The sequence below is a fragment of the Osmerus mordax genome, chromosome 8, assembly GCF_038355195.1.
Source record: "Osmerus mordax isolate fOsmMor3 chromosome 8, fOsmMor3.pri, whole genome shotgun sequence".
In the NCBI taxonomy this organism is placed as follows: domain Eukaryota; kingdom Metazoa; phylum Chordata; class Actinopteri; order Osmeriformes; family Osmeridae; genus Osmerus; species Osmerus mordax.
In genome coordinates, this window is record NC_090057.1 from 16,749,342 (window position 1) to 16,773,809 (window position 24,468).

The 24,468-nt window shown below is 39.1% G+C and overlaps 1 protein-coding gene across 1 annotated transcript; it reads right to left on the reverse strand.

Annotated features, from left to right (window-relative positions):
• Positions 1-4,793: 4,793 nt before the first annotated feature.
• On the reverse strand, positions 4,794-20,097 carry lin28b (lin-28 homolog B (C. elegans)). Its single transcript, XM_067242218.1, has 4 exons — positions 20,088-20,097; positions 19,298-19,488; positions 10,214-10,401; positions 4,794-5,091 (listed from the first exon to the last, which is right to left on the reverse strand). Exons 1-4 carry the CDS (start codon positions 20,095-20,097, stop codon positions 4,794-4,796), a joined length of 687 nt encoding a protein of 228 aa, XP_067098319.1.
• Positions 20,098-24,468: the final 4,371 nt, after the last annotated feature.

Below are 24,468 nucleotides of genomic sequence, written 5' to 3' on the forward strand. Positions count from 1 at the left end.
TAAGAACACAACTCCAGCCTTGGTGCAGAGGGACTTAAAATACATACATGTGAACAAAAATACATGTCTGATCAAAACGTTGTTTATGTTAATGTTAAACGATCAAAGCTAAAGTTAAACATCTTTCTTTTAATCAAATACCAAACTGCAGTTGTATGAAAATGGGTGTAATTTTCTAGAAGCTTTAGTTTGACTTTTAAGCCTTGGTTTTTAAGAATACCCTCAGAAAGGAACTTTGCAAAAAGGAAGGAGGTTTTATCATTGTGTACACACTGTTTTTGTGAATAAAATATGATAAGATAAAAAAAAGAGTATAAAAAAGAAGTAATTAAAATTCCCAAAAATACATTGTTATCTCCATTCAAAGCTCTGAGCAGCCAATATAACTATGAGGTATTAAAATAGTCATTTAACGACAGTTCCTAAACCATCCACAGGGGTGTACAGTAAAGCTAACTCTGTAGGTTCCATATTAAGTATCAGTACATTTATCATTTATTAAACTATCCTGTATTACACATGGAAGGACATGGTGATATTTTGCTGTTCTTTCATGTTCACATCATAAGAATTACGTTTTTACTCCTTGATGGTTAGGTTAGTGAGGATAAGAAAGGGATGCCTTCAAGGCCACATGGTTCAGCTACAGTTTTAAATGGTGAACTGTTTGACACGTAGGTCCATATGAGCAACAAAACATAATCTGATGACAGCTAAGTAACAAAAATCGGAAACATCTACTCAACCCTGACCCTGAATGCAGCATTTAAGAGTCTCCCTGTCCCCTCTCTCCCAAACAGCCTCATCACATAGCCACCTTAAGGGAGAAATTGTTTCAAATATTCACAAAGATTGTCCGTCTTTAGTTCTACACAAAACCATACTGGACCACTGAATACTGAGTGGAACAGGAACACAGACAATTAATATATCAGTAGTTATGTTGATTTTTAAGAACATGTAAAACTAATAATAATGATAATATCCTTAACTGTGTGAGCTGGTACTTTGTTCATTCCCATCGTAAACAAAAAGTTCAGTTCAGTTTTTACTGTCAAACTGCAGCCATCTTGCCTAAACCAATCTTGTAATCTCATGAGTTAGTTTCAATTAAAAAATTCATGAACATTTTCAAAGGATCTTTATGCAATCTCACTATTGGTCCAAAATCTACTCATTTTGTGTTAAGTATTAATGCCACTCAAAACTACAAATGTAGTTCACAAAAAGGCGGGAAATTTTCTAGCGACAACACCACAACTTCTGATTATCTGAGGTTGTCATAATGGCAGACTCCTGGGAGACCATTACCAAGAAGCCCAACAAAGGAAGAAAAAAAGATAACTAACTACACAGACAACATTTAAATAGGCACTACTTGTGCGTACACAGTACAATCTTGTTCAGGTCGACCTCATGCCTGTCGTATCAAGTGGTTAAAAAATAAAAAGTAAATGGTAACAATACTTGATCATTTTTAACAGTTCAATCAAACAATCATATTGTTGAAATGAGTGATGAGAAATGGTACAATACAAGTGTCTATAGCTAGCCAGAAAAAAATGGAGGTAAAGTCAATGTCTTCAGAAGCTGAAACATGAATGTGTATATGTGTGTGCATGCAGGCAGACACACAAACTTTCTCATATCTCTTTCTGACAGAAAACACCCTGGATATGTGTGTAAAACCCTATCACTTCAAAACCGTGGTAAAGCCTCGGATGAGGCTGTGATTGGAATCACAACTGATTTGCCATTTCAGTGATGTGATTGGTGGAAAATACCATGTGACTGCAGTGTGAACAGAGGCATGTGACAAAACAACTACATGGATGGGTGGGGTGGGGGTGTAGGAGTGCAGAGGAAATGAGGTAGGCATTTGCTGTAAACAAAAAAGAGTATTGTCGTAAGAAGAAAAAATACGAACTCAAAATCTTGTAAGTGAGACCATGGAGTCTGAGGCAACACTTGGGCCGTCCGCATACATAGCCTCAGTACATTACAGTCCATCAAACAATGTTATCTATATACAAAAAAAAATGAAATGCACAACTATGTAGAACGCAGGAGGTAGATACTACAGTCAGTACATGAATAGGTTACAGAACACAAGTCTTTAACACCACTGTTTAGAGTTGCTTGAGCACTCACTAGATGATTCCCAAAAGAATGAAATAAACATTTTTTTTTGGTTAATTCCCTGAGAACAGTTCATCATCCTGAGAGGAATTGTGGGTAAAAAGAAATGTAAAAATACATTGTACAAAAATGTCATTTCCAGAAGAGGGCTGAGTTGAGGGCTGTGTTCGTCGTGTTTGGTCATTCTCTTTTATCTTTTTTTATTCTGTTATGGTACATTGTCAGGTTGTATTTCATGCACTCACATTTATAAAAGCTATAAAAGGGTTAACCTCAGTGTTCAACTTTCAGCAACACACCCCGAAGAGACCAGGAAACACCATACTTCCTACTTTAGTCCTACTTTAAAATGCCTTCAAATATAAAGCTCTATACCAAACTCTTTGGTATAGAAATGTATACCAATCAAAGCTGGTTGTCAACCAACTTATTTTAGAGCTTTAAAAAAACAAAACACACAGAAGCTAGTTCGATATCATCATTGATTTGTCAGCACATTTAAGAAACGCTTCCAAAGTGACCTGACTTGAACTTTGTGAAGAATCACTTCAGATAAGCTCTTTTCACATTCAATATGGTCAGAGAAGAGTTGTCACGTCATTAGTAAGAGCCACTGACATCTGTGTCCGCCCAGGATTCAAGTCATTTGAAAAGCAGCACTCCTCTCTTCCTTTCCCTCCTTCCATTATCTCTTGCTTTCTCAGTCAATCTGTGGATTGTTTAAAAACACAAGCAGCAGTGTTTGGTGGCCTTGGAGAGGATGCCACAGTTAAAGAAGGATGTTTTCCCTAAACAGATGGTGCTGGGACAAAGAAGAGAAGATACTGGGGTCCGCATGAGAGGGAAAGTAATGTCAGGTACAGATCAGGATGTCGGGTAGATACAGGGAAAGGTGTTAGAAATCAGACTTAGGCGAACATAACTCAACAAATGTGAGGGACTGGTGTTAAAACAATGGAAGCAGATGTGAGGAAATTCAAATTGACTTACAGTGAGAGTGAGGTAAAAAAAAAGATAAATATACTGATTTACTTCATATTAAAAGATTGACAAACGGAAGGTGTCCTACAAGTGATGTCATGCAGCTAAATGAGTGATGTTGTACTTGTTGATGAGTGACTATACAGATAAATGAGTAATAATGATTGATGTCATAGAGCTAAATGAGTGATGTCATACAACTAGATGAAGGATGTCATACAGCCAAACAAGTGATGTCATGGTCAAAGAGAGGTGAAGCGAACAACATTGAATCCTATGCAGAAGACAGGGCTTTCTTCCAACTATGTCAGGAATGACTAGTTACCATATATATTCATGATTTAAAGTTAATAGTGTTTCAATAGTATCCTATATTCTTATACATATATTAATGACTTGTACTGTGACTGAAACTGTGACACTATCCTCAACTGATTAGCTGGAACTAATCTAATACACAGCGGGATATATATATATATATATATATATATATATATATATATATATTATCATTATTATTTTTGTATTTATATATATATATATATTTTTAAATCTAAGGCATATCTATATATGATTATAGAAAATGTGTAGGTAATATCAAGTGGACAACAGTGGGCCCTAATTTCAGAGCCTAGATCTGTTTCTCAATTCCACCTAACTGTTACATATCCAAAAAGAACAATCTCTCTGTCACTGTCTTCCGTGCACAATAATCCACACACACAAAAGCAAGAATGCACACATGCATCTATCAACCTTGCCTGCCTCTGACACCAGCAATATTTAGTCCAACGTTAGTACCACTGAACAAAAAGCCTCAGCTTCTCTCTCTCTCTTTTGCTCTCTCTTTCTCTCTCTCTCTCACAAAAAAATCCACCCACGTACATACACAAACACACACACACTTCAAACCAACAGTCAGTTGGTGCAATTCATATTCAGTAAGACAAAAGGATGCTGGGTGCAGGTGAGTTGTGCTTTGCCAGCAGGGTCAGTGACATGCAGGACCTTAATCGAACCCTTCACCACGGTTGGCTGGCCAAGGAACTAGCCACGTGAAAGTTTTCTGATAGACTGAAAGATTTTGTAAATCTCCGCTTTGTGACATTTCTATCAATATCTACAATATGCCTGAAAGACTCTTAGAAATCAGTATGTAATATGATTATTTGGTATTGAGGTCAATGGTGTATAGTACAAAAGAAATACAATCCTATATTCAGAACGATTGTAGACAAAGCATTATGGATGAGCAACTGCTGGGTCCTGGTAAAAACATCAAATCTCATTCAACCCAACAGTCATCCAACCCAGACTGACACGCCATGTCTTTTCTCATTTCCACCTACAGCTGCACTGTTTAAACACATGCATTACATAGTCAGTAACACCCACGAGCCGGTAACCCAGCAATCGTTGCCATAGCTGCACCTGATGACAGCACACACAGTCAGTCACACACATTCACACGTGCCCGTACCCTCAAGGACGACGATCGTTGCCATAGCTGCGCTGGTCGAAAGATTACAGACCCTCCCCCCCTTTTTTTCACAAGCGTGAGGTAGATGAGGCGGGGGGGTTCTTGGGGTGACAGAGGAGGGTGGTGGGGTAGGGAGGGGCGGAGCTGATGCCTCACGGCTGCCCGCCCCCCTCCCCCCGTGTCACTGGAACGTTCAGGGTTTCCTCCACTTCTGGGCGTCTCTGTGCGTCTGAGGCTCCTCTGGGGAGGACAAGGGACTCTCTGGCGGGGAGGAGCCCGACTGCTTTTCCTCCTCCGGTAGGTAGAGGTAGGTCCCGGGAGGCCCTGAGGTAGAGGCGTGGGGGTCCTGAGAGCCTGCAGGGGGCACCAGCGCCTTGTGTGGACACTGGGCCACCATGTGCGTTATGCTCTGGCAGTAGTGGCATTTCTTTGGCTGGGGGGGCAGGTCACATTCCTTAGCGTGGTGGTCCAGACCTCCACAGTTATAACAGCTGTAGCAGACAGAGAGAGACGTGAGAGACAGAGACAGAGGGAGGGATGAGAGGGGAGAGTAATAGCTATAGCTTAGTTACTAATCATTTTCATGTGAATATGTAGAAGATGTATTTGGTCAACCTGCTGCAATTAAAGTTCAGCTTTTACTTTCCTCCACCAGTAGATGGGAGTATAACACAGGTTTCCATCTGGGGGAGGTCTGTCCATATTATAAGGCAATATGCATTTCTACAACATTATATGAATCTTACAGACGCTGGACAAATTGTTATATTGGTAACATGAATACTGTAAAGCCTGTCCACTCTTCTTAAACTTATAGTCAGGAAAGCACATTAATTTAAACTAATATAAAGGAACAAACTAATTGTACATTTTATTCGATTGCTTTATATTTTTGAAGACAATGCCAGTTCTGAGGGGAAAGACATTTGGCTGCTGCTGTTAATGTTTTATAATTATAAAGAAGCAGGCACTGAACGCCATTAAACAATTGACATCTGTTTCATGGCATGAGAATTCCATGTTCTAAGAGGAGCAACCTTGGGAAGCTCTCCTCACCCACACAATGTAGGAATCAACAAAACACCCAGAAAGAAAAAAGCACAGAGCCCAGGTTCAAGTCCATTTCGATTCCCCCTTAATTGCTCGGAAATATGTGATGAATAGAGGCAATGATATGTGAGTACATCGTCTTTATCTTATTCACTATTCACATCCAATTTCATTACCAAAACAGACTGGATCTCAAATGAGTGACCCAGGCTTCATCCTTTCGTGTGCTTTTTGTGTACAGATCTGTACATGGCTAATTAACTTGGTGTCTTTTGCAGAGACAGAGAGACAAATAGGTCAGGTTCAATAAAGAGTTTAAACAGACCTTTTGTTACCATTTTACATTTTAGTCATTTAGCAGACGCTCTTATCCAGAGCGACTTACAGTAAGTACAGGGACATTCCCCCGAGGCAAGTAGGGTGAAGTGCCTTGCCCAAGGACACAACGTAATTTGGCACGGCCAGGAATCAAACCAACAACCTTCTGATTAATAGCCTGACTCCCTAACCGCTCAGCCATCTGACTCCCAAGGAACTGCATGGTTACTGCATGGTTACAGGGAGGCCTGTGGAAGAATGTTGCTTGCCAAAAAGTAACAATATAAATATCTGCAGCTGACTATGATTCTCGAACGTTGCGAGTGAAACTTTGGACGAATGTTAAAAAAACTATTGACTTATGCTAATTTAAAGTGTAGGGAAGGCAGTTTACTCAATATCTAACAATGTTAATACAGTTATATGACACAAATATAAAATCTTCCATTTTGGTGGATGTATGGGATCTAAGCATACTGTATAGCATTGTCATTTCATAACAAATTAGCAGATATGTAACCGTTTCATAAGTTCAGCAAAAAAAAAAAAAAAGCTTTATTAATGCTTATTCTCTAATGTTTTGCAGCACACATTTTTGCCACCTGCTTTGAAGAGTACTACAGATACTTACCGTCTGTTAGAATATGGTAATAAAACATTTGTTGATTTCAGATACATATAAAGAAACATTCACATCTAGAGATGTTCCTAAAGGCTTTAAATTGGTACTGAAGCGACATAACTAACTAGAGAGGGTACAATTTCTGGGGAAATTGTAGGGTGTGCTTGCTTGCGTCGGTTGCACAGGGGTCCGTTTTTGAATGACATTTTTACAACTGATATTTCTGTATATTTTATATAAAAATGCATACTTATTATTTATAAAGATTACATAGATTTAAAAGCATTTTTTTTTGCTGCTCATTTACAACTGAAAATACGAGTGAAGTGTAGAATGAAATAGATGTCTTCTCATTTCCCCTGCAAGAGGCAGCCTCATCTTTGAATCAAAACGAATACATTTGTCAGACCGGTGTAAAAATTGACCTAATCTCTATGACTTAAACGTCATTTTAAGTTTTTCCCTTCTCATGATATTTTCAGGCATTTAGCCTACTCATTGCATTCATTCATTAATAAAGAACCCCCTTTGAAGATTATTCTACGACGTTACCCGGCAGTAGAAGATGGAATCGCGATTCAAACAGTACCATCTGCTAACTGAAAATATGGCCCCCAAAACGTAAATAAGCTTGACATTTATTTAGTGGAAAATCGCTCATTCATAAAAAGCTCACTGGTAGCGATCACTGTCAGTAACAACGCAAAATGCGATATAGCCCTGTGTGGAGAAGCTGCCCCGGTAAATTCTACTACTACGGTACAGTACTAGACTACTGCTGTGTTCGTCTTGGTAGCGATTGCGTTGGTTGAATTGGATTTAACGTTCCGTTGTACGGTTTAGGCTGAAATTAATTATTTTCATGAACAGATTGACAAAGTTTAGGCTGTGGCAATGAAGTTCAGGTTAGTAGTCAGATAGTTTCACCTATTGAAAGACTTTTGATTTAAGTAAGGGGAGTGCCGAACATGTTCTGTCGCCGTTTGACTTCCTAAACAGCTGTGTAGATGTTTTTGTCGTGTTTCTCGCGTAGCCTACAGTGTTGCAATGAGCAACACTGGTTTGAAACCACAGGTAATGATAATTTCACCAACAAATCGTTTACTTGTAATGTAATGTCATAGTAAATCCTACAAAGAAAATGTATTTGTGAGGAATGTTTATTTTAACGATTGAAAACAGATGCATCATAGACCACTGTGGTATGTGTTGCCCGGGCAACAGAGGCTAATGTCATGCTAATGCTTCAGTGAAATAGTAGACTACCGTTTCCGAAAGTAGATGTGGGCCTACTTCCTTAATAATATCAGCTAATATTGTACATTACATTTCATAATTGTGTTTCACATCACAAAGTAAAATGAGTAAATAGTTATCACCCTGGCCTCTTTGCTTGTGGCGTTTCTGCAGCTGCCTTGCAGTAAAGCTATAGTTAGCCTAGCTATCCCCCAAGTTAACAGATGCGAAACGAATGTTCTGCCAAAGGTAGTCACGCGTGTTTTCGTGACGTTAGTGACGTAGTGACGTTAGTAACGTCAGTGACTGTGGCTAGCAAATTAGCCACCGTTAGCTTCACTTTTCACCACAAAAACGCAAGTTCTACTTAAACCATGCAACGGAACGTAAATAAAAATACAACCAACGCAATCGCTTACAAGACGAACCTTTTGACACCACCGTTGTGTATGTAGTCCAAATATTGACTGATCCTTAGGGGGGCGGAAAAAAAAAATATATATATATATATATATATGTGAGAGAACAAAGGTTGTGCCCTTGCCGAAGGCAAAGCACACCCAAATATTGTGGCAGGTTTAAATATGAAAGTGCAGTTCAACTGTTCTGATTCAATTTTGTTACTTTGTGTGAAATTCAGACAATTTGAAATGAGCTTGATGGCATATTGGGAAATACTCTGATTTTAGATTAGATAGTGATTCGTTTAGTGAGTGGCATAATAATAATAATAAAAATTAAGATATCTATGTTCACATTTTTTAAGCAGACATTCTTATTGTATATGGCTTTAGACTTGCTTTTTGATAGTTAATCAATTCTGAAGAAGAAGCTTGCACAAGTGTCTTACATATTAGTCTACAGTCCACATGCATACCAAAGATCTGTTGCATATGGCTCTTGATAACTTGATAATTGTGGGAACTTGTATTTAACTTGCATATAATTTATACAATTGAAATGTGTTTCTTTGAAGACAGAATCAGGCAGCTTGGTGTCCATAAGTACCACAGTCACACAGTTACCATTTTAGCTATTGTATGAAATAACGTAAAACAATTAGTGTGTTTAAATAAGGCTTATCTGCCATCAAATCTAATTCTGTGTTTTAGTTTAAGTTGAGAGCTAAAGCGCTCCTTTGCCATGGAGATGACATCTGTTGGTTACAGACATTCTGTCAATCCTGGATTCTACCATACACCGAATTAATGTGGCCATGTGGAGGTAGAACCAGAAGGGGGCAGAGTAGCGAAGCGGCCATGGGAGACAGCAGCTTTTCTGCACCACACCGGCTTACAAATGAAGCCACAAGTACCTGCCAATCTCAAATAGCCTTGTGCACACACTCACGTACAGCAACCACAGGGGCAATTATCCCAAATAAAATGAATAATTCAGAGGTGTAAAGCAATCAGGGAACCCTCTATGCAGATAGGGTTTCCCATTTGGTAAAGAAAAGATTTATTTTCTCACCTTGAGACAAAGGATCCTTTAGCTAGGGGGAGGGTTAGCCAAACACCTACTGTCTCTACCCTTGCAGCTCATGAAGGGAATTGCATAAGCGATTCCGAGCCTTAGAAATAGTAATATAAGGTAACCATCATGTTCAAGTACCCACCTACGAAAGGCACCATATACTGTATATCTGTTTTCTACCTCAGCAGGTGATGTTATACACAGGCAAAGACCAGTCATTTGAGTTGTGCAAGCAAGAGAACATAACCTTATAGGAGCAGGTTCATGTTAATTCATACATGGGCATCCTACAGTGTTATACATGTCACATTTGGAAGATATTGGGAAACATCCCCTTTGTGAATTTAATTTATTTTGATTGAATGCTTGGGGGTTGCTGAGTGCATTGAAATGCACATGAATTGGTTTTGAACTCTTAATGCAGTCACCTCTAATGTAGAGGCTGGCAAATTGACTTTAAATAGCAGCCAAAGTACCCTATTCAACGTCTTATCATGGAGCAGCATAACCATGGCAACAGGCATGTACTCGGATAGACCAAATAGATTGAATCCATAATCTCAACACGCCGAGAAATGCCCTGACAAAGGAACAGAAAAAACATTTGTAACATTCCAAAAAATAGATATGCACTCCTTTACAACCTTAGTAATGCGACTCTCTCAGATGTTGTCACCATGAAGGTTTGACTTGTCACACAAGTTGAATGGTTGAAATTCTATCAAAATGTCAAAATAACCATGTTATTATGTTTATGAATACATAATCAACATAATTATGTTCATGAAATTCTGAAACAATATCTTCTCATAACAATAACATTCTTTATCTTGACATACTTTAATCTTTGGACTCTTATGTAGAGAGTCCAAAGGGATATTGCTGGGATCTTGCCAAAATCAAATACTCACCGGTCTCCCTTTGGTTTGCGTTTCAGGGGTGGGGCCTTCCCTTTGGGTCTCCTCTCGCTGCCAGCACAGGGTCCCCCACCCGGACCTGTTACCCGCAGGGACTCCAGGCCCTTGGAGGACTTCTTAAAGGTGAACTCCACCTGCTCCCCCTCCTTCAGGCTGCGGAAGCCCTCCATGACCAGCTTGCTCTGTCAGTGACAAAACAAAAGTCCACCCCTTTAAGGAACAAATACAATTTTTTTTCAAATAATCACAACCACAGAAGGAATTCCATTACCTAATCTTTAAAGGTTTCAATATGTTTTTGTGTTCATTTACGACAATAAAAACGAACAGAGAATACTATGTGCTAAGGAAGAAAAATTGTGCCACACTAACTGGAAATAACATTAACAATCTGAAAACGAACTGTCGTGGCGTTACAGCTGCGAGGTGCTTATCTGAGTGGAGGTTGCATCCTTTCCTCCCCATATCTGGTTATCGCTAAGAGACCATTTCCTTCTGCAGACAGAGGAAAGAATACTCTGTTACCCTCCACACAATGCTGTCAGTTCCTCCTCCCCCAAAAATGAATATTCGACTTTCAATGTCATGAATTAATCTAAATGATTAATTGCTTGACGACACATACACTACCCTACACACATTGGTTTTGATTTATAATACACTTGTTGCACAGTGCAGAATGGCTGGCATTGATGACCTCTATTAATTGTCCTGAGGCCAACTCATAGTAAATACACACCCACGCAAGGAACATATAACTTGGCGCAAACCTATACTGTTCTCAGCCATATAAATAACTCTCTCTGTATTGCTTCACAAGAGAACCAAAATGTCTTATGAGATGTTAAGGAAATAAGAAGTGAGAATGTACTGTGAAATGATTCATACATAAAAAGAGGGACAGAATAAAACACAAAAAAGAGCAACAAAACTAAAGGTGGAAGAGTTATAAAATAAAATAAATCATAATAGACAGTATATATATTCAATTTAAGTTAAATTCTAAAATACAAATGAATAAAAAGGTTTATATGAGCTACAAATGTAACTTGACTAGTCAAATCTTTTCAAACTTGTGCTGTACATGTACAATTAAATGTACAATTAAAAAGGAAAAAGCAATTAGGAATAAACAAAAACAGTTTTTTACTTTCTCTCTCTGACATAACAATGTTTCTGATTGTTAACATATACATACAAATGTAATTATCTATTAATAAACTTACCAATGTGATCCAACTTTGTAACTTTTTAACTTGGCAAGTTAACAGCTCATAAGATAAACAACTAAACACGATAAATACTTATAGTTATGTGTATATTCTATATAAATATATAAGAGTAATAGAAATTTACTCTGATACTGAAGGAAGGCAAACCCTTTTAACTTGCTGTGTCATTTCAACATCCTTTCATGTTTTTAACTTAACTATTGGTCAATTGTTGTAATCCATTCAACTTTAAGTAGTTTAGAATGTACTGTATAATCTCACCTCAAAATCGAATTATTAATTGTCCAGAATTTATTAAATCTGTCTGCAGCAAAAATATTTTTTTAACAAATGCATGGCTAAGGGAGTTTTTGCATCTATCCAGATCAGGTAACTTTTGTTTAAAAAAAGTTAAAAAGTAAACCATTTAGTAATGGCTGTAAATTAAACTGAAAAGCATTCATTATTATATTCCAACTCCATTGCACAATATAATTCAAGTGACTATAAAAATAAATACAAAAATACAATACTTTAACATTTGAATACACTTATTTTTGTAAATCCAATTAAGATGTTTATCTTTATCTTTAAGACCAACTTTTTAACTTAATCTCATCTGTGGTCTGAAGATAATCAATTTAACAGTTTAATTGAGGTAGTTATAATCACTACATTAACAAAATCAACCACTGTAATCATCACTCTGGTACAATCCCCTAACTAGACTTTGTGACAAAGTATTAATTTAAAAATATATAAAACGTCTATGATAAAACTTAACTGATAAATATTACGTACTTCCCATAAGGACTAGTAAAAACTGTGCTAACACGCTAAACAACATTTTTTTTATGCTTAGTGTAGAGGTTGAGTACACACCTATAGTCATCCACTACATCCATTTACACATGTATTTGTGCCACTTTCTCTTTGCTTCTCTGTCTGGTCAGCAGATAGGTTGTGTGGTAAGGTCACTTGCGCTTACTACTGTTGCTTGCAAAAGGAAGCCATTTTGGATGTTTTGGTAGATGTGGGAGAGAGGAAAAGGAAAGGATTAGTGATGGGGAGTGAAGGAGAGCAAGGATTCCACACTTCCATTCAAAGGGGCACTCACTCACAACAGGGGATGTCAGAAGGAGATTGGGGAGTGAAATAAGAGAAAACATATAAAAAGAACGGTAGTGTCTGTATGACTAAACGAAAATGTATGAGACAAGCCAGCCAATGGTATCATTCAATAAATCAAAATCGGAGGGCCACAGTTAATTTTCTATTCTCTGTTTCACATAGATTCGATAGAAGTAGGCCACCTCGGCAGCTACTTCTAGGTAAAACTTAAAAGCACTTGAAATTAATAGAATCTTTTGTATTATACGACGAGAAATGCGTAGATGTATCCTCTCCTTTAAGTGCTGGTGAATAACCATTGACAAGTGGTCTGCAGTAATCAATGAGCCTCTTCCTCTCCTGTCACCGACCAATGAATGCAGCTTGTCTCACCAGGTCAAAGTTCACTGGCTCGCTCGGCACCCAAACCCCCTCTAACCCTCAAAACACTGCAATAGTGAGGAAACCACACAACTCCTCTAGTTCACCAGAAATATGTAAACATGGGTTTACTAAAAATTTACATTATGAATATTTTAAAAAGACAGTCTGTTTCTAGTGTAATCATAAGTGGTTAGCTTATGAATGCAAGATGTATATTTGTTTTGTAAAAATACATTAGAACAATGAGGAATTATCATTTGTTCATAGGACACCTTAATACTGTATACATATTGGTCTGAGAAACAAACATTCCTTTGTATGTGCATTTGTGTAAATTTGAACGTTTGAGTGTGTGTGCTTATCTGAGACAGCGAGAGAGCTTGCATTCACGCAAACACATAAATATGCATGTGCGTGTGTGAATCTCGAGGATCAAAACCTGTAATGGGAGTCCCCTCCTCTTGAGTGACCTGGCGGGTGTCCTGTCTGGTTTCAGTTTACACACAGAGGTCAGGGGAGGGCATGGCCAAGAGACAGAGAGCAAGGGGAGAGAGAGATGCAACAGAGATGTAGAGAAAGAGCAAAGGAAGAGGGAGAACAAAATGGAGGAGTGGCTGCTGCAGAGGTGGTGGGTGTACGGTTAGGGGCTTGGGTTGGATGAGAAGAGAGACAGAAGGGGGGAGGGGAGGGGACGGTGGCCGGTGGGGGTGGGGGTAGGCCTGTAGAAATGCCTCCAGCGCATTCTGTTCAGCTCCAATGGAGGAGCAACTCCTGATCAGCGCTTGGGCTGAGGAGCCCCCGAGAACAAAACCCCCACTTGATCAAGAGCCCCGCAGGTCAGCGGCAGAAATCTGTGGGTCAGGGGTGGCATTACCCCCACCAACCCCACCCCATCCGCTTTAAGGGGACCCTTAGAGCCCCCCAACCCCCCCCCCCACCCATCCCTCAACACACATCCACAGCCCAATAATTACTGCCAATTCAAGCAAGCACACCAATAGATCAGGAGGGTATCAGTACATTTGTAAATATTTATGTATCAGTGTATTTGCATGTGTAAAAGTGTGTGTGGCTGTGTGTGTGTTTGTGTATGTGTGTGTATGTTTGTGTGTGTGCATGCGTGCGTCAGTGTGTGAGAGTGTGTGTGAGGTAGTGTCGGAAGGAGAGAGTGATCAATACAAATCTTACATCCGGGATCAAAATAGCTCTCCTTTTCATCACGCTAGCCATCGTCATCGCTAACCAGAGCAATCAATATAGGAAGTGTAACATGAGGGGATGGGAATAAGAGAGGGAGAGGGGGATGAACTCTCCTCCAATCTCTCCATGGCGACAGCAGGCTGTGTGGTAGGTCATTATGGGATGCCTGAAAAAACTAAAGCCGGCCTGACCAGAGCCGCCTAGTGGAAATACAGTGTGAGTGTGTGTGTGTGAGGAGGGGGAGAGAGAGAGGAGGGGGTGGCGTCGTCCACCATGTGGTGCAGTGCCATTAAGTAGCTTTTTACACACAGGAAATACTAAGTGGACAAAGCTGGCCTGGATTGCCCCAGATGGACGTGACCCACCAACAGGATGCATATAAACCAAAGAAGAAGAAGAGAACAAGGAAGAAAAGTAGAATGAGAAAGAAAATTGCTAACCTCCAACAAAGCCCTCATAGCTTGCGCTGACACCCCAGCTCTCCTCCACACCTTTTCATTAGTGGTCCTGACCCATGACCCCCGCCCAGCCCCCATCAAACACTTTAAAACGTTCACGTTTCCCCTGCCCCAAATTAACAACATGCAACACCCCTGATTATGACCACGAACCGATACATGATGTGTGTCGTTCCTTTGCGTATAGTGAGGAAGCGAAAATGTAAGCAAGGTGTAGTGACGGACTCCGATGAAGAAACTGAACAGGCTCCAAAAATGGACGTGTAGGTCACTTAAGGTGCTAAATGCAAGCCTGGGTTTTGGCACGGTTACCTTGTTTTTGTTTTGTGGTTCATAGACGTCTCAAAAACACTCAGTGTGGGTTTGAAAAGATCAAAACTTCTCCTGGATGAATAGTATTGATGGATGGATCCTGTTAAAATGAATTATGGGTAGTCATTTGAATATAATACATGACTGACTCAGTTGTGTCAAGTGATCTTTATTCCATGTCTTCAAAAGCTCATGCTGAATAATTTGAGCTGTTTGGGGGATTTATTCACCCTGAACAACGTAAAACGTAAGTATAAAAACAAATTGAGAAAATAAGTTTAATGATTCTTAAAAATAAAAATAAACAGTTTAAATAGTGGGGTTTCCTTCACGTTTAATATGATTCTGTAATTATTGAGTCATTCTGTCTTTAAACAACAAAAAGTCTGTCTCAACTCCGCCAGATGGATTGAGATTAAAATCAACTCACTAGGTTTGACTTTTATTTTTTCATTTGTTTCAAAACAAACATAAATGGTCAAATCTGATATATTGATACAGTATCAACAATCTTAAGAAAACATGTAAAAAAACGAATTTTCTTCTCAATTCATAACTAGGCTGACTGGAGTTCCAAGACTACAACTGTATATTAATTAATTGAGTGATTAATAAATCATAAATTATTCCTTGAGACAAAAAAAAAAGCATTGTGTGTCGTTTCAAAAACGAAAGTAAAACTTTGGATTTACTCTAATTTCTTGTCGTCTTTTTTTGCACTATTTAATAAAAGAATTACACAAATAATCAAATAATTACACACAAAGGCAAACCAAACCAGAGATTTTGTGTGGAGAAACCACCACCCCAGATCACCCACCAAAAAGGAATATGCTGTTTTGCAGCATGTTTGTGGTCCATGTTAATGGCTGCACTAGGTTTTTAGCACCACCCTGCATGTCCACCACCTACCCAATTACTAATCATGTTCTGCCGTATATGGCTGACTCGTCGGAAGGAAGTCACGTGACTGTATTCCTTTTTTAGTTTTTGATTTTTTTGAAGCGTTGAAGTAAAAAGGGGTGGGGTGGAAAGGGCTGGTAGTGGTGGAGAGGGAGAGGGGGTGGTGTTGCAGGAGAGACAAAGCCTGATACTGGCTATCTAGAGGCAGAGAGGGGTGGGGCCTGCATGCCAAACAGTGACACGGACCAGAGGTTAATCTCACTAGGGGCCCACTTTAACCTCGCTATGCAAAAAAAAACACGCACACACACACTTACGTATGTCCACATGCACGCACACACAACCAAAAATGTAATACTAAAGACCTGGTAGCCATTTTATAAAAAAGAAACTAAGCACAAACACACACACTCAATCTCCTTCACACACAAGCAAATACACTCTTTAAGACTAAAGGAGTAGCTACAGCAGAGGACACGGTGCAGTGTTTTGACTTGATAATCAACTGACAGAGAAAACCCACCCCTCTGGCCTTTTATGTCTCTTTTTGAGAGAGAAAAAATAGAAAAATTCCTCTTTTAAAAGACTGCCTCAGGAGAGAGCAACCCCCACATCTCAACCCCATGCACACTCACTAGACACACACACAGGGATACTAACCATGTACAATAGGACTTAGAGGTCATGGCTACCTAGACCAGTGTTGATTGGCTAAAGCGAAATCCAGATACGTTAGCTTCATCTATGCTGTGCTTTACCAAACAGCCATGGCTTCAAGCTGCATGTGCTCAAAGTGCAGTGGTCTAATGATAATTTTCATAACACTATAGGAAGTTCCCAGTAGTAGATGATGGATAAATTCACACTCTCTCTCTCTTCCACTTTCCATCTCTCTCTCTGTTTTTTTCTCTCATTCTCACACACCACTCCGGATAGGAAAAGATCGGAGGAGCCCCACTGACGCATGGGCCCCCCAGGAAGAGCTCAATGTGGTCAAGATCGGAACAAGTACTCATTACCTCACTCCTTTCTTTCTCCTCCCCCTCGTCCACCTCTCTCTCTCCCTGTGCTACTTCCTTCATGCCTTCTCTTTCCATTTGTTCCTCTTCTACCTCTCCCCTGATTTGACCATCTCTCGTCATTCTCTATCTCCTTACCCATTTCCCTTCACCAACTCCAACTCCTCCTCTTCCTCTCCCCCTCCCACTTCCTCACAACCTAGGAGCACTACTCCTGTCCTCAAATCTTCATATGTCCAGTTTCTCTGAGCCACCCTGTCCCCTTCTCAACACACTTCCCCAAATGTTTCTCCTTTCTTTGACTTTCACCCCCCTGCACATACACACTCTCTCACACTGTTTCCTTTTTACTCTCACTATCTTCACTTAAACCACTCAGAACTGGCCCTTTTAGTATTTTCAAATGGTACCATTATTCATGGGACACATTCTTACTTACACCGAGAAATATGTCAATATATGCATGTGTCTAGAGCATTCTCAGGTCACCAAGGCAAGTGTCCTGGCAGTGAAAAACAAGTATGGCATCCAGCTCCTACACGGACAGGGAATGCTATCAACTCATAGAATATGGACTATAACTACAACTTTAGCCATATAATGTTACATTCAAAATCGATTCAATCCATCCAAATACCATTCTTGAACTGATTTTTCATTATCAATGCCTATCCATGGGTCAATGGACATTAAATTATCTTTTATCAGGGGATTAGACATTTTTCATTTTACTGTAATTGAATAAACATGACAATAACATGAATCCCCAGATTATCCCATAAAGGTATGTACATGTGCATATACACCTATATATTTGCTCGTCAAGATGTTGATAACAAATTGCCCAGTGTTTTGTTTTAAGTTCTGCAAGACTCAAGAATCATTTTCCTAAAATCCGACTTGAGGAATTTAGATTAATACTCAGATTAACAGTTAACCAACAAGACATCTTTGTAGACTTTAGATTTAGGAATAAAACATTAGGACTCCCAGTATTTCAGTAGCAACCAAAGCTAGTCTTTGCAGAGTTTTGCAGAGTTATCAAGGTGTTTGTTTTCATGTATTTCATAGTAATCCCCTTTGTGATCAGGACTGTATGAAGGACACACACATTCACATCTCATGCACACAATTACGTTATTACTCAATCACCCCAACTCAGTGCATAATATGTTTTGTTGTGTTGTGGGTCTCTGCAATCAACACAATTTGATGTCAGTGACAGTTTGTCAATAGGTGAAGGAAAACTAAAAAACACAAGATTATAAAGTATAAATGTTCACTCATAACAACATAGTTGGAACATTATTGGATAAGGCATTAAGAAGCAATGCATAACATTTTGGACATCTGCACATCATGTCCAACAGTAGCTGGTCTAGCACAGCAGCATCGGGCACCAACTCCATCAGTGCAAACTATTTCACTCATGCACGACAGATGTTTTCCAAAGCCTTTCTGTCGGGTGCTACATTTGAACCATAATGTCCTCTAGTTTAAAATAACTTCCCGTGGGTCCACAATAAAAGCACCACACTGAACGGGTGCGAAAATTAAATGGTGAAAATGACTCTCCTCATCCCCTTTCGTTCCTTCTCGAGTCTTTAAAGCAACTTTATGGGACCGTAAAAGGACGATTTAACGGCAGAGAGAGAGAGAGGGTTCAACGCGCGAGGAAAAAACGTTGCTTTGTTGTTGTAGATTTATATTAGAATTACACCATTGAGAGCTGAAATGAACAAAAAAATGGCCGTTGTACATAGATGCTCGTTATACTAAGACAATATGCCTAAGATCTATATAAATATACTGTAATACACAAACTATCCTTAGCCTATTTACTTTCATCGGGGGCTTGAAACGTGGTCAAACTAGTGTTATGTGCTTTTTGTAAACATTAACCTGAAACAAGCAATGATATGTCATCTCTCGTCTCAATGCTAAAACTTTTAGATATCGTTTATAATTCCACACATTTATGATGTGTTTCCACAAGGTTTCCGACATGTTGGTAGGATTTCAACATGTTCTCTTGTCCATGAGGTAAAAGAAAACTACAAACTCTGTCATAGCCCACGAATGTCTCCCTCCATAGTTCAAGGGGAAGTAAGGGAGTGAAGAGGGTTCGTGTCGCTTTAAGGAAGCCCATATTTTTCAGCCCTGTATGTTTAGGAGGACGTAATTTAGTAAAGGATTTGTGGTAAACCATTGCAGTATAATCTTTGCTTGTTACAAATATTCTTGCCACAACATTATGTGAAGAAATTGACTGCTACTGACTTGTAGTCTAGTTGTTTCAAGTGACATTCGCCTTCTGAAAGGGCAGACTCTAAATATGCCCAGAATCAAAATAACCATCATTCTTCCTAAAATACATATCCAAACTCTTAACAAAAACTTATTTTTTTAATCCACGGTTCAGGCGAGATAATATGTGCTAAACTTCATTAGCAGATGTTTTAATACTTTGTATGAACTTACTTGATGAACGAACACATCCAGGGGTGGGTCAACGGGGCTTCCCTCACTGCTGGTCATTGATATAAATCCGAACCCCATCCGAACATTAAACCATTTACAGTGGCCTGCTCCTGACAGAACCTGGACCCGAGTTCGCTCATCGTGCTCGGTTGACTTGGCGGGGTCTTCTCCGCCACCTTTACCCGCCCCTCCTAAAAGACAAATGAAAGTTACGTTACAGTATAATCTAATAGACGTACGAGGGAGTAAGTATTAACCTGAGGACGCATATGGTTTGTACACATCTTTAATGGAGCCTCTTTTGGTGAAAAGGGGGGAAACCCCGCCACTGGCCCATATGAGACGTTCAGTGTCGTTATAACTCTCATTCGAAACGATTTTCGCGATCACTCAAGCGTTAAGTGGCGCATGGTTGAATGATTCGTAGCCTATACATCCCAAATCGCTGTAAAGTTATTTGTTGCCTTCACTGATGGCTGCAAGGTGAAATTCTTGCCCCAGCACATGCATTCACAACGTGTTTAACTTTGAGAGATGTTGGGGGCCACATACAAACGTAGTGTGCAGTACTGAGTGCAGGTGTACACATGGTTGCCTTGTTGAGCTGAAAACGCTCTCTATCATAGATAAACAACTCTAACAATACCCCAAGACATCGATTAAGAAGGCAATAATCGGAGGTGGTGCATAACACATAAGGTAAAGGCTACAGCATTAGCGAAGTGCAGTCCCCTTCAATAGCATCAAATGAAAAAGTGAGACACAAAAATTGAAATAATTGCAGAATAACCTTCGGCCATGTTTCCCCGCGGACCCTCTGTTCCAAAGTTCCAATAGAAAAGCTTCCTCTGCGCAAACGGGTTGTGATAGTCACCATTAATCCGACATCCTCTAGTCCAGCGGTCACAAATTTAGCTCGCATGGTACAGCGTGCCTTCCCTCTTTTGAGATTTTGTCATGTCTCTGTCTCCCTCAATTCCTTCCTCTCAAACCACTTCTATAGCTGTATCTCTCTCTTTCCCTCTTCTTCTCTCATTCGCTCGCTCGCTAGCTGTGCCTCTGCCCGTGCCCTTTTTGAACACGTGACTTTGTCAATTACATGCTTTCTTGCTACTAATTTCACTACGAATCCAGGGAGGGGAGTGGAACGAGCGAAACGGACTCGGAACCGACAAGTAGGTCCCAGTAGTCTACCAGTGCATTGCTTAAACAAGGTTCTTGTGACCAGCAGTTATTTCAAATGGTCAGTCATGTTTCAGTCTGTTCGTTATTGTATGCTGGAACATTGTAATAAAATCTCAACATACATGTATTTGCTAGAAATAACACTAAAGCAGTCACGTGGTTGTTGGACAATAACTTGATTGTCCTAAACTTAAAACAGATCAAATACCCTGCAGTAAGATATTTGTAAATATTTAGGATTATACACAGTAGGCTATGTATAGGCTATATGCTTCATGTATTATTATATATATTAAGAAATATTTAATTTACTGTTTTATAAAGGATTATTATATCTATATCTATATTATCTCTTCATTAAATCTTACACATTTTGAAGCCTTGACTTTCAAACTCCTGGATCAACTTAAAACTGCATGGTGCTATTTACTTAAAAGAAATTCCCAGCTACAGTATCATGGGCATGGTCAAGGAATTATCTAACATACTGTCAATTATGGAACACAACATAACACTTAAACCTCTCACCTGTTCAATACAGGATAAAAAAACTTTAAAAAAAACTCGAAAGCCTATAGTGCTTTCAACAGATGGGGAAGGGGATTGCAAAACTTTCCAGCGTTTTTCACTGGTCAGATGACTACAAACAACAATCTAGATCTCAAAATCCTCATTGACAGACCAATGACATGGCAGTAAATCATCTAAGTTTAATATAATTTGAGGCATGTCCCTGGGTCCTGAGGGTGTGTGAAGAAGACGAAAAACACGTTTGAGGAATGAATCAACAACCCCCCCCACCCCCCCACCCCCTACCTCAAAGAGTCCACCCTCCGGAATTCATGAGCTTACCCCTACCCCCAGCCCAGCACGGCCCAGCCCAGCTCAACCCCCGCGCAAATTCTGTTTTTGAAGATGCCTCGCAGCAATGACCATAGCATTACGGTTTGGGTCACAGGGTTGGCCACTGGTGTCAGATGTTATCGCCTCGGTATAACCTAAGAAAGCTTTTTCTGCTGTGATGCGAATGGATCCAAATAGCGTTCTATAATGGCATGCTTAATTAATGACTGACTAGGCTAATAACACGACACACTATTATTGCATGTATGATATTTTATTATATGACCAAGCCAGGAAACGAGTCACGATGGATTGTTGATGGCGTGTAAATTAGGCTAGGGAAAGGCTGCAAAGCAGTAGAACACAGAGATTGGATTGCTTCACCCTAGGCAACCTCACCCAACCCCCATCTCTAGGCTCCCAGAGGAAATTTGCCCTTACCCTGCATTGCTGTCAATTTAGTTCAAAGGGTTCATAGAGTTCGTCTCTCTTTTTCTCTTTCCTTATAGTGTGGGGGTTCATTTCGTATTTTGTGCATGCATTCATGCGAGCAAATTCCTCACTTTTTACTTTCTTTGTTGAGAAAGTCTAAACATTGTTGACAAAGTCAAAGGTTATCCTATACATTGAAGATATGTTCGTAAGGATTTTCCAACCTCTATCTGTGGAAATTTGTAAAATAGTGTCATTCAATCATCAAAAATGAAAGGAAATGCAACCAATGCCCTTAATACAATTTGTAATACTATCATAATCCATTTAGTGTTATTTGAAAGCACAAATTAATCACGTGTTTATGTTAAACCGGTTTTCTGTCAGAAAGTCACTTTGTCAATTTTTTAAGTTGCAGCATTCGTTTAGAAACATTTCGAATGAACGAAAAAGTGTTGTGAAAAGCATGTAACAAGCACATTAAAACAATCGTGTGCTGTGTTTGATTATGCAAAGTAGTAAACTTTCAGTTCAGATGGGAAATCTTTTTTTCGTTCTAATGATAGGGTTAGTAGTTTAAACCTCTAATTACTATGCCTACTTCTTTTAAAGGAAATGTTTAGTATACCACTATATTTTGTCATTATAGCATGTGTAAAATGATTAGAGCACACATAAATTCTAAGTAAGAAAGTTCTGATCAATTTCTGTATTTTTGCACGATTTGAACAATCATGTGTTCGTTCCTGCTTTGACTATTCTCATTACATTTATGATTATGCGATCTAAAAGAAATGTGATTGCAAAATCATTCCAGTAGGCTATATAGCTATAGCTATATATGTAAAAAGAGAAGATATACTATTGGGGGCCTTCTGTCGATTGTTGCCTGTTTTTAGTTGTTATCATTAAATAACCTAAATTAATTGTTTTGTTACTTGGACTACAGACGCCCAAAATGAGAAAACGGAGCCAAATACTCTGAATGAAACATCAGTGACGTCAGAGGGAGGCAAGCGCCCTTGTCCCGACAAGACGCGGTGATTCACAAAGCAAACGATGCAACTACCACTGCTTGGACAAACATTTTACGCACAAAGGGGTTTCTTTTTCTTCAAGAATTCCGGACAATTTACAGGATAATGTTGTACTTCTATCTGGTCAGTAGCCACATTTTTTTTTTTGGTCTGTAGTAAAACGTTTCCTTTTCATTTTTGCCATCATATTCTTTTATGTTGACAATAAGAAATATCCTAAATATTTAGGCCTACATTGGTTTGTGTCAATGTTTACAACTTACTTTTGCTGGACTAACATGCTTTGATTCCAAAAGCTTTTACTTGATTTTGTATATCTAAGCATTGAGCAATTCATAAATATATGCATTTAATATCATATGAATGTGTGAATTAATATCCCCAAAAGAAGAACAATAAACTCTCACTGTTGACTGAAGTCTTAGATGCAATCTGTCTGAAGTGTTGTCATAATTTGTATTAGCAGACAGTTTTACAAAAGGGTATTGACTTACCTGTTAAATGGAGAGCCATTGTCATCTTCTTACTCTGCTTTCAGACCTGTTGACAAGGTAATGTAACAGATGATACCATTCTTTTTTGAGACACCCCCTTTATGCTATTTATAGACGCGTAATTAACCCGTGAAAGTATCTAAGAGTGAATGTTAGCGCTCAACCAAGTTACAGTACCGGCATTTAAGTTTAAAGTTTCGTTTATTTTGCATTGTCAGTCTATTATCGGTATACGCCTTCTCATTGGATAGGTTAGAGGAGATTTTCCACCGATGAATATTTAATAGTGACACTGTAACTTAAGCGGACTTGCGTGCGGGACAAGTCCGGCAAATTAGTTTGAATCTGTTACAGATGACAGACGGATTGTTGAGTGGTAAAATCAGTGATATAGTTTTAAATCAATAGGCCTATCTTATAGTGTCTTTCGACCTCATAAACTCATTGAAGCGGAAATTGAATTGGTGACCTCAACTAGTTCCTCCCTTTCACATAATTTAATATTTCACCAAACTTACTATCCAAGTTCACAAAACTAACTATCCAAGTCAGTGGTAGCCTAAGCTTTAAAATGTGCATTTATTTGTTGAGGTAGAGAAACAAAATCATTCTTTATTGTCCTATAGTAGTGGCATAAGCAAATCACACGACAAGTCAAGCTCAAAGAATTAACAGGGTTATCAAATTAAATACTTTCCTATAGCACAACTTGAAACCTCTGAAGTGACTACTTGAATAAGAATCCACTCTTTAACTAATATATAGCCCATGTAGATGTATTTACAGTGATCTCTTCCCAGTCATCTCCATCATCTCGACTCAGCTCACAAATCAACTCCCTATCCTTCCTTTTACCTCCATTGCGCACCTCCCCCACTCATCTCAGAGTCTACCTTAACGTTTATAGGCGTTAATGATAGGCTTAAAACATTCATATATACGTTTTTAACTTAACAAATATAACCCTCACACACTACACTGTAGTGGTTTTGATCAAGTAGCCTACAACATAATTTAGTTGGCATACTTGTAATTCAACTAAACTTTCTGATTCATAACCTTTGTTTACCACCGATTTGGAATCGGCTGTCGAATTCTCCTTATCTGAGTTTCATCCTAAGCTAGACCACAAAACTGCCCTTGGACCAATTCTTGACACATCACTTCCCACATGCCCACA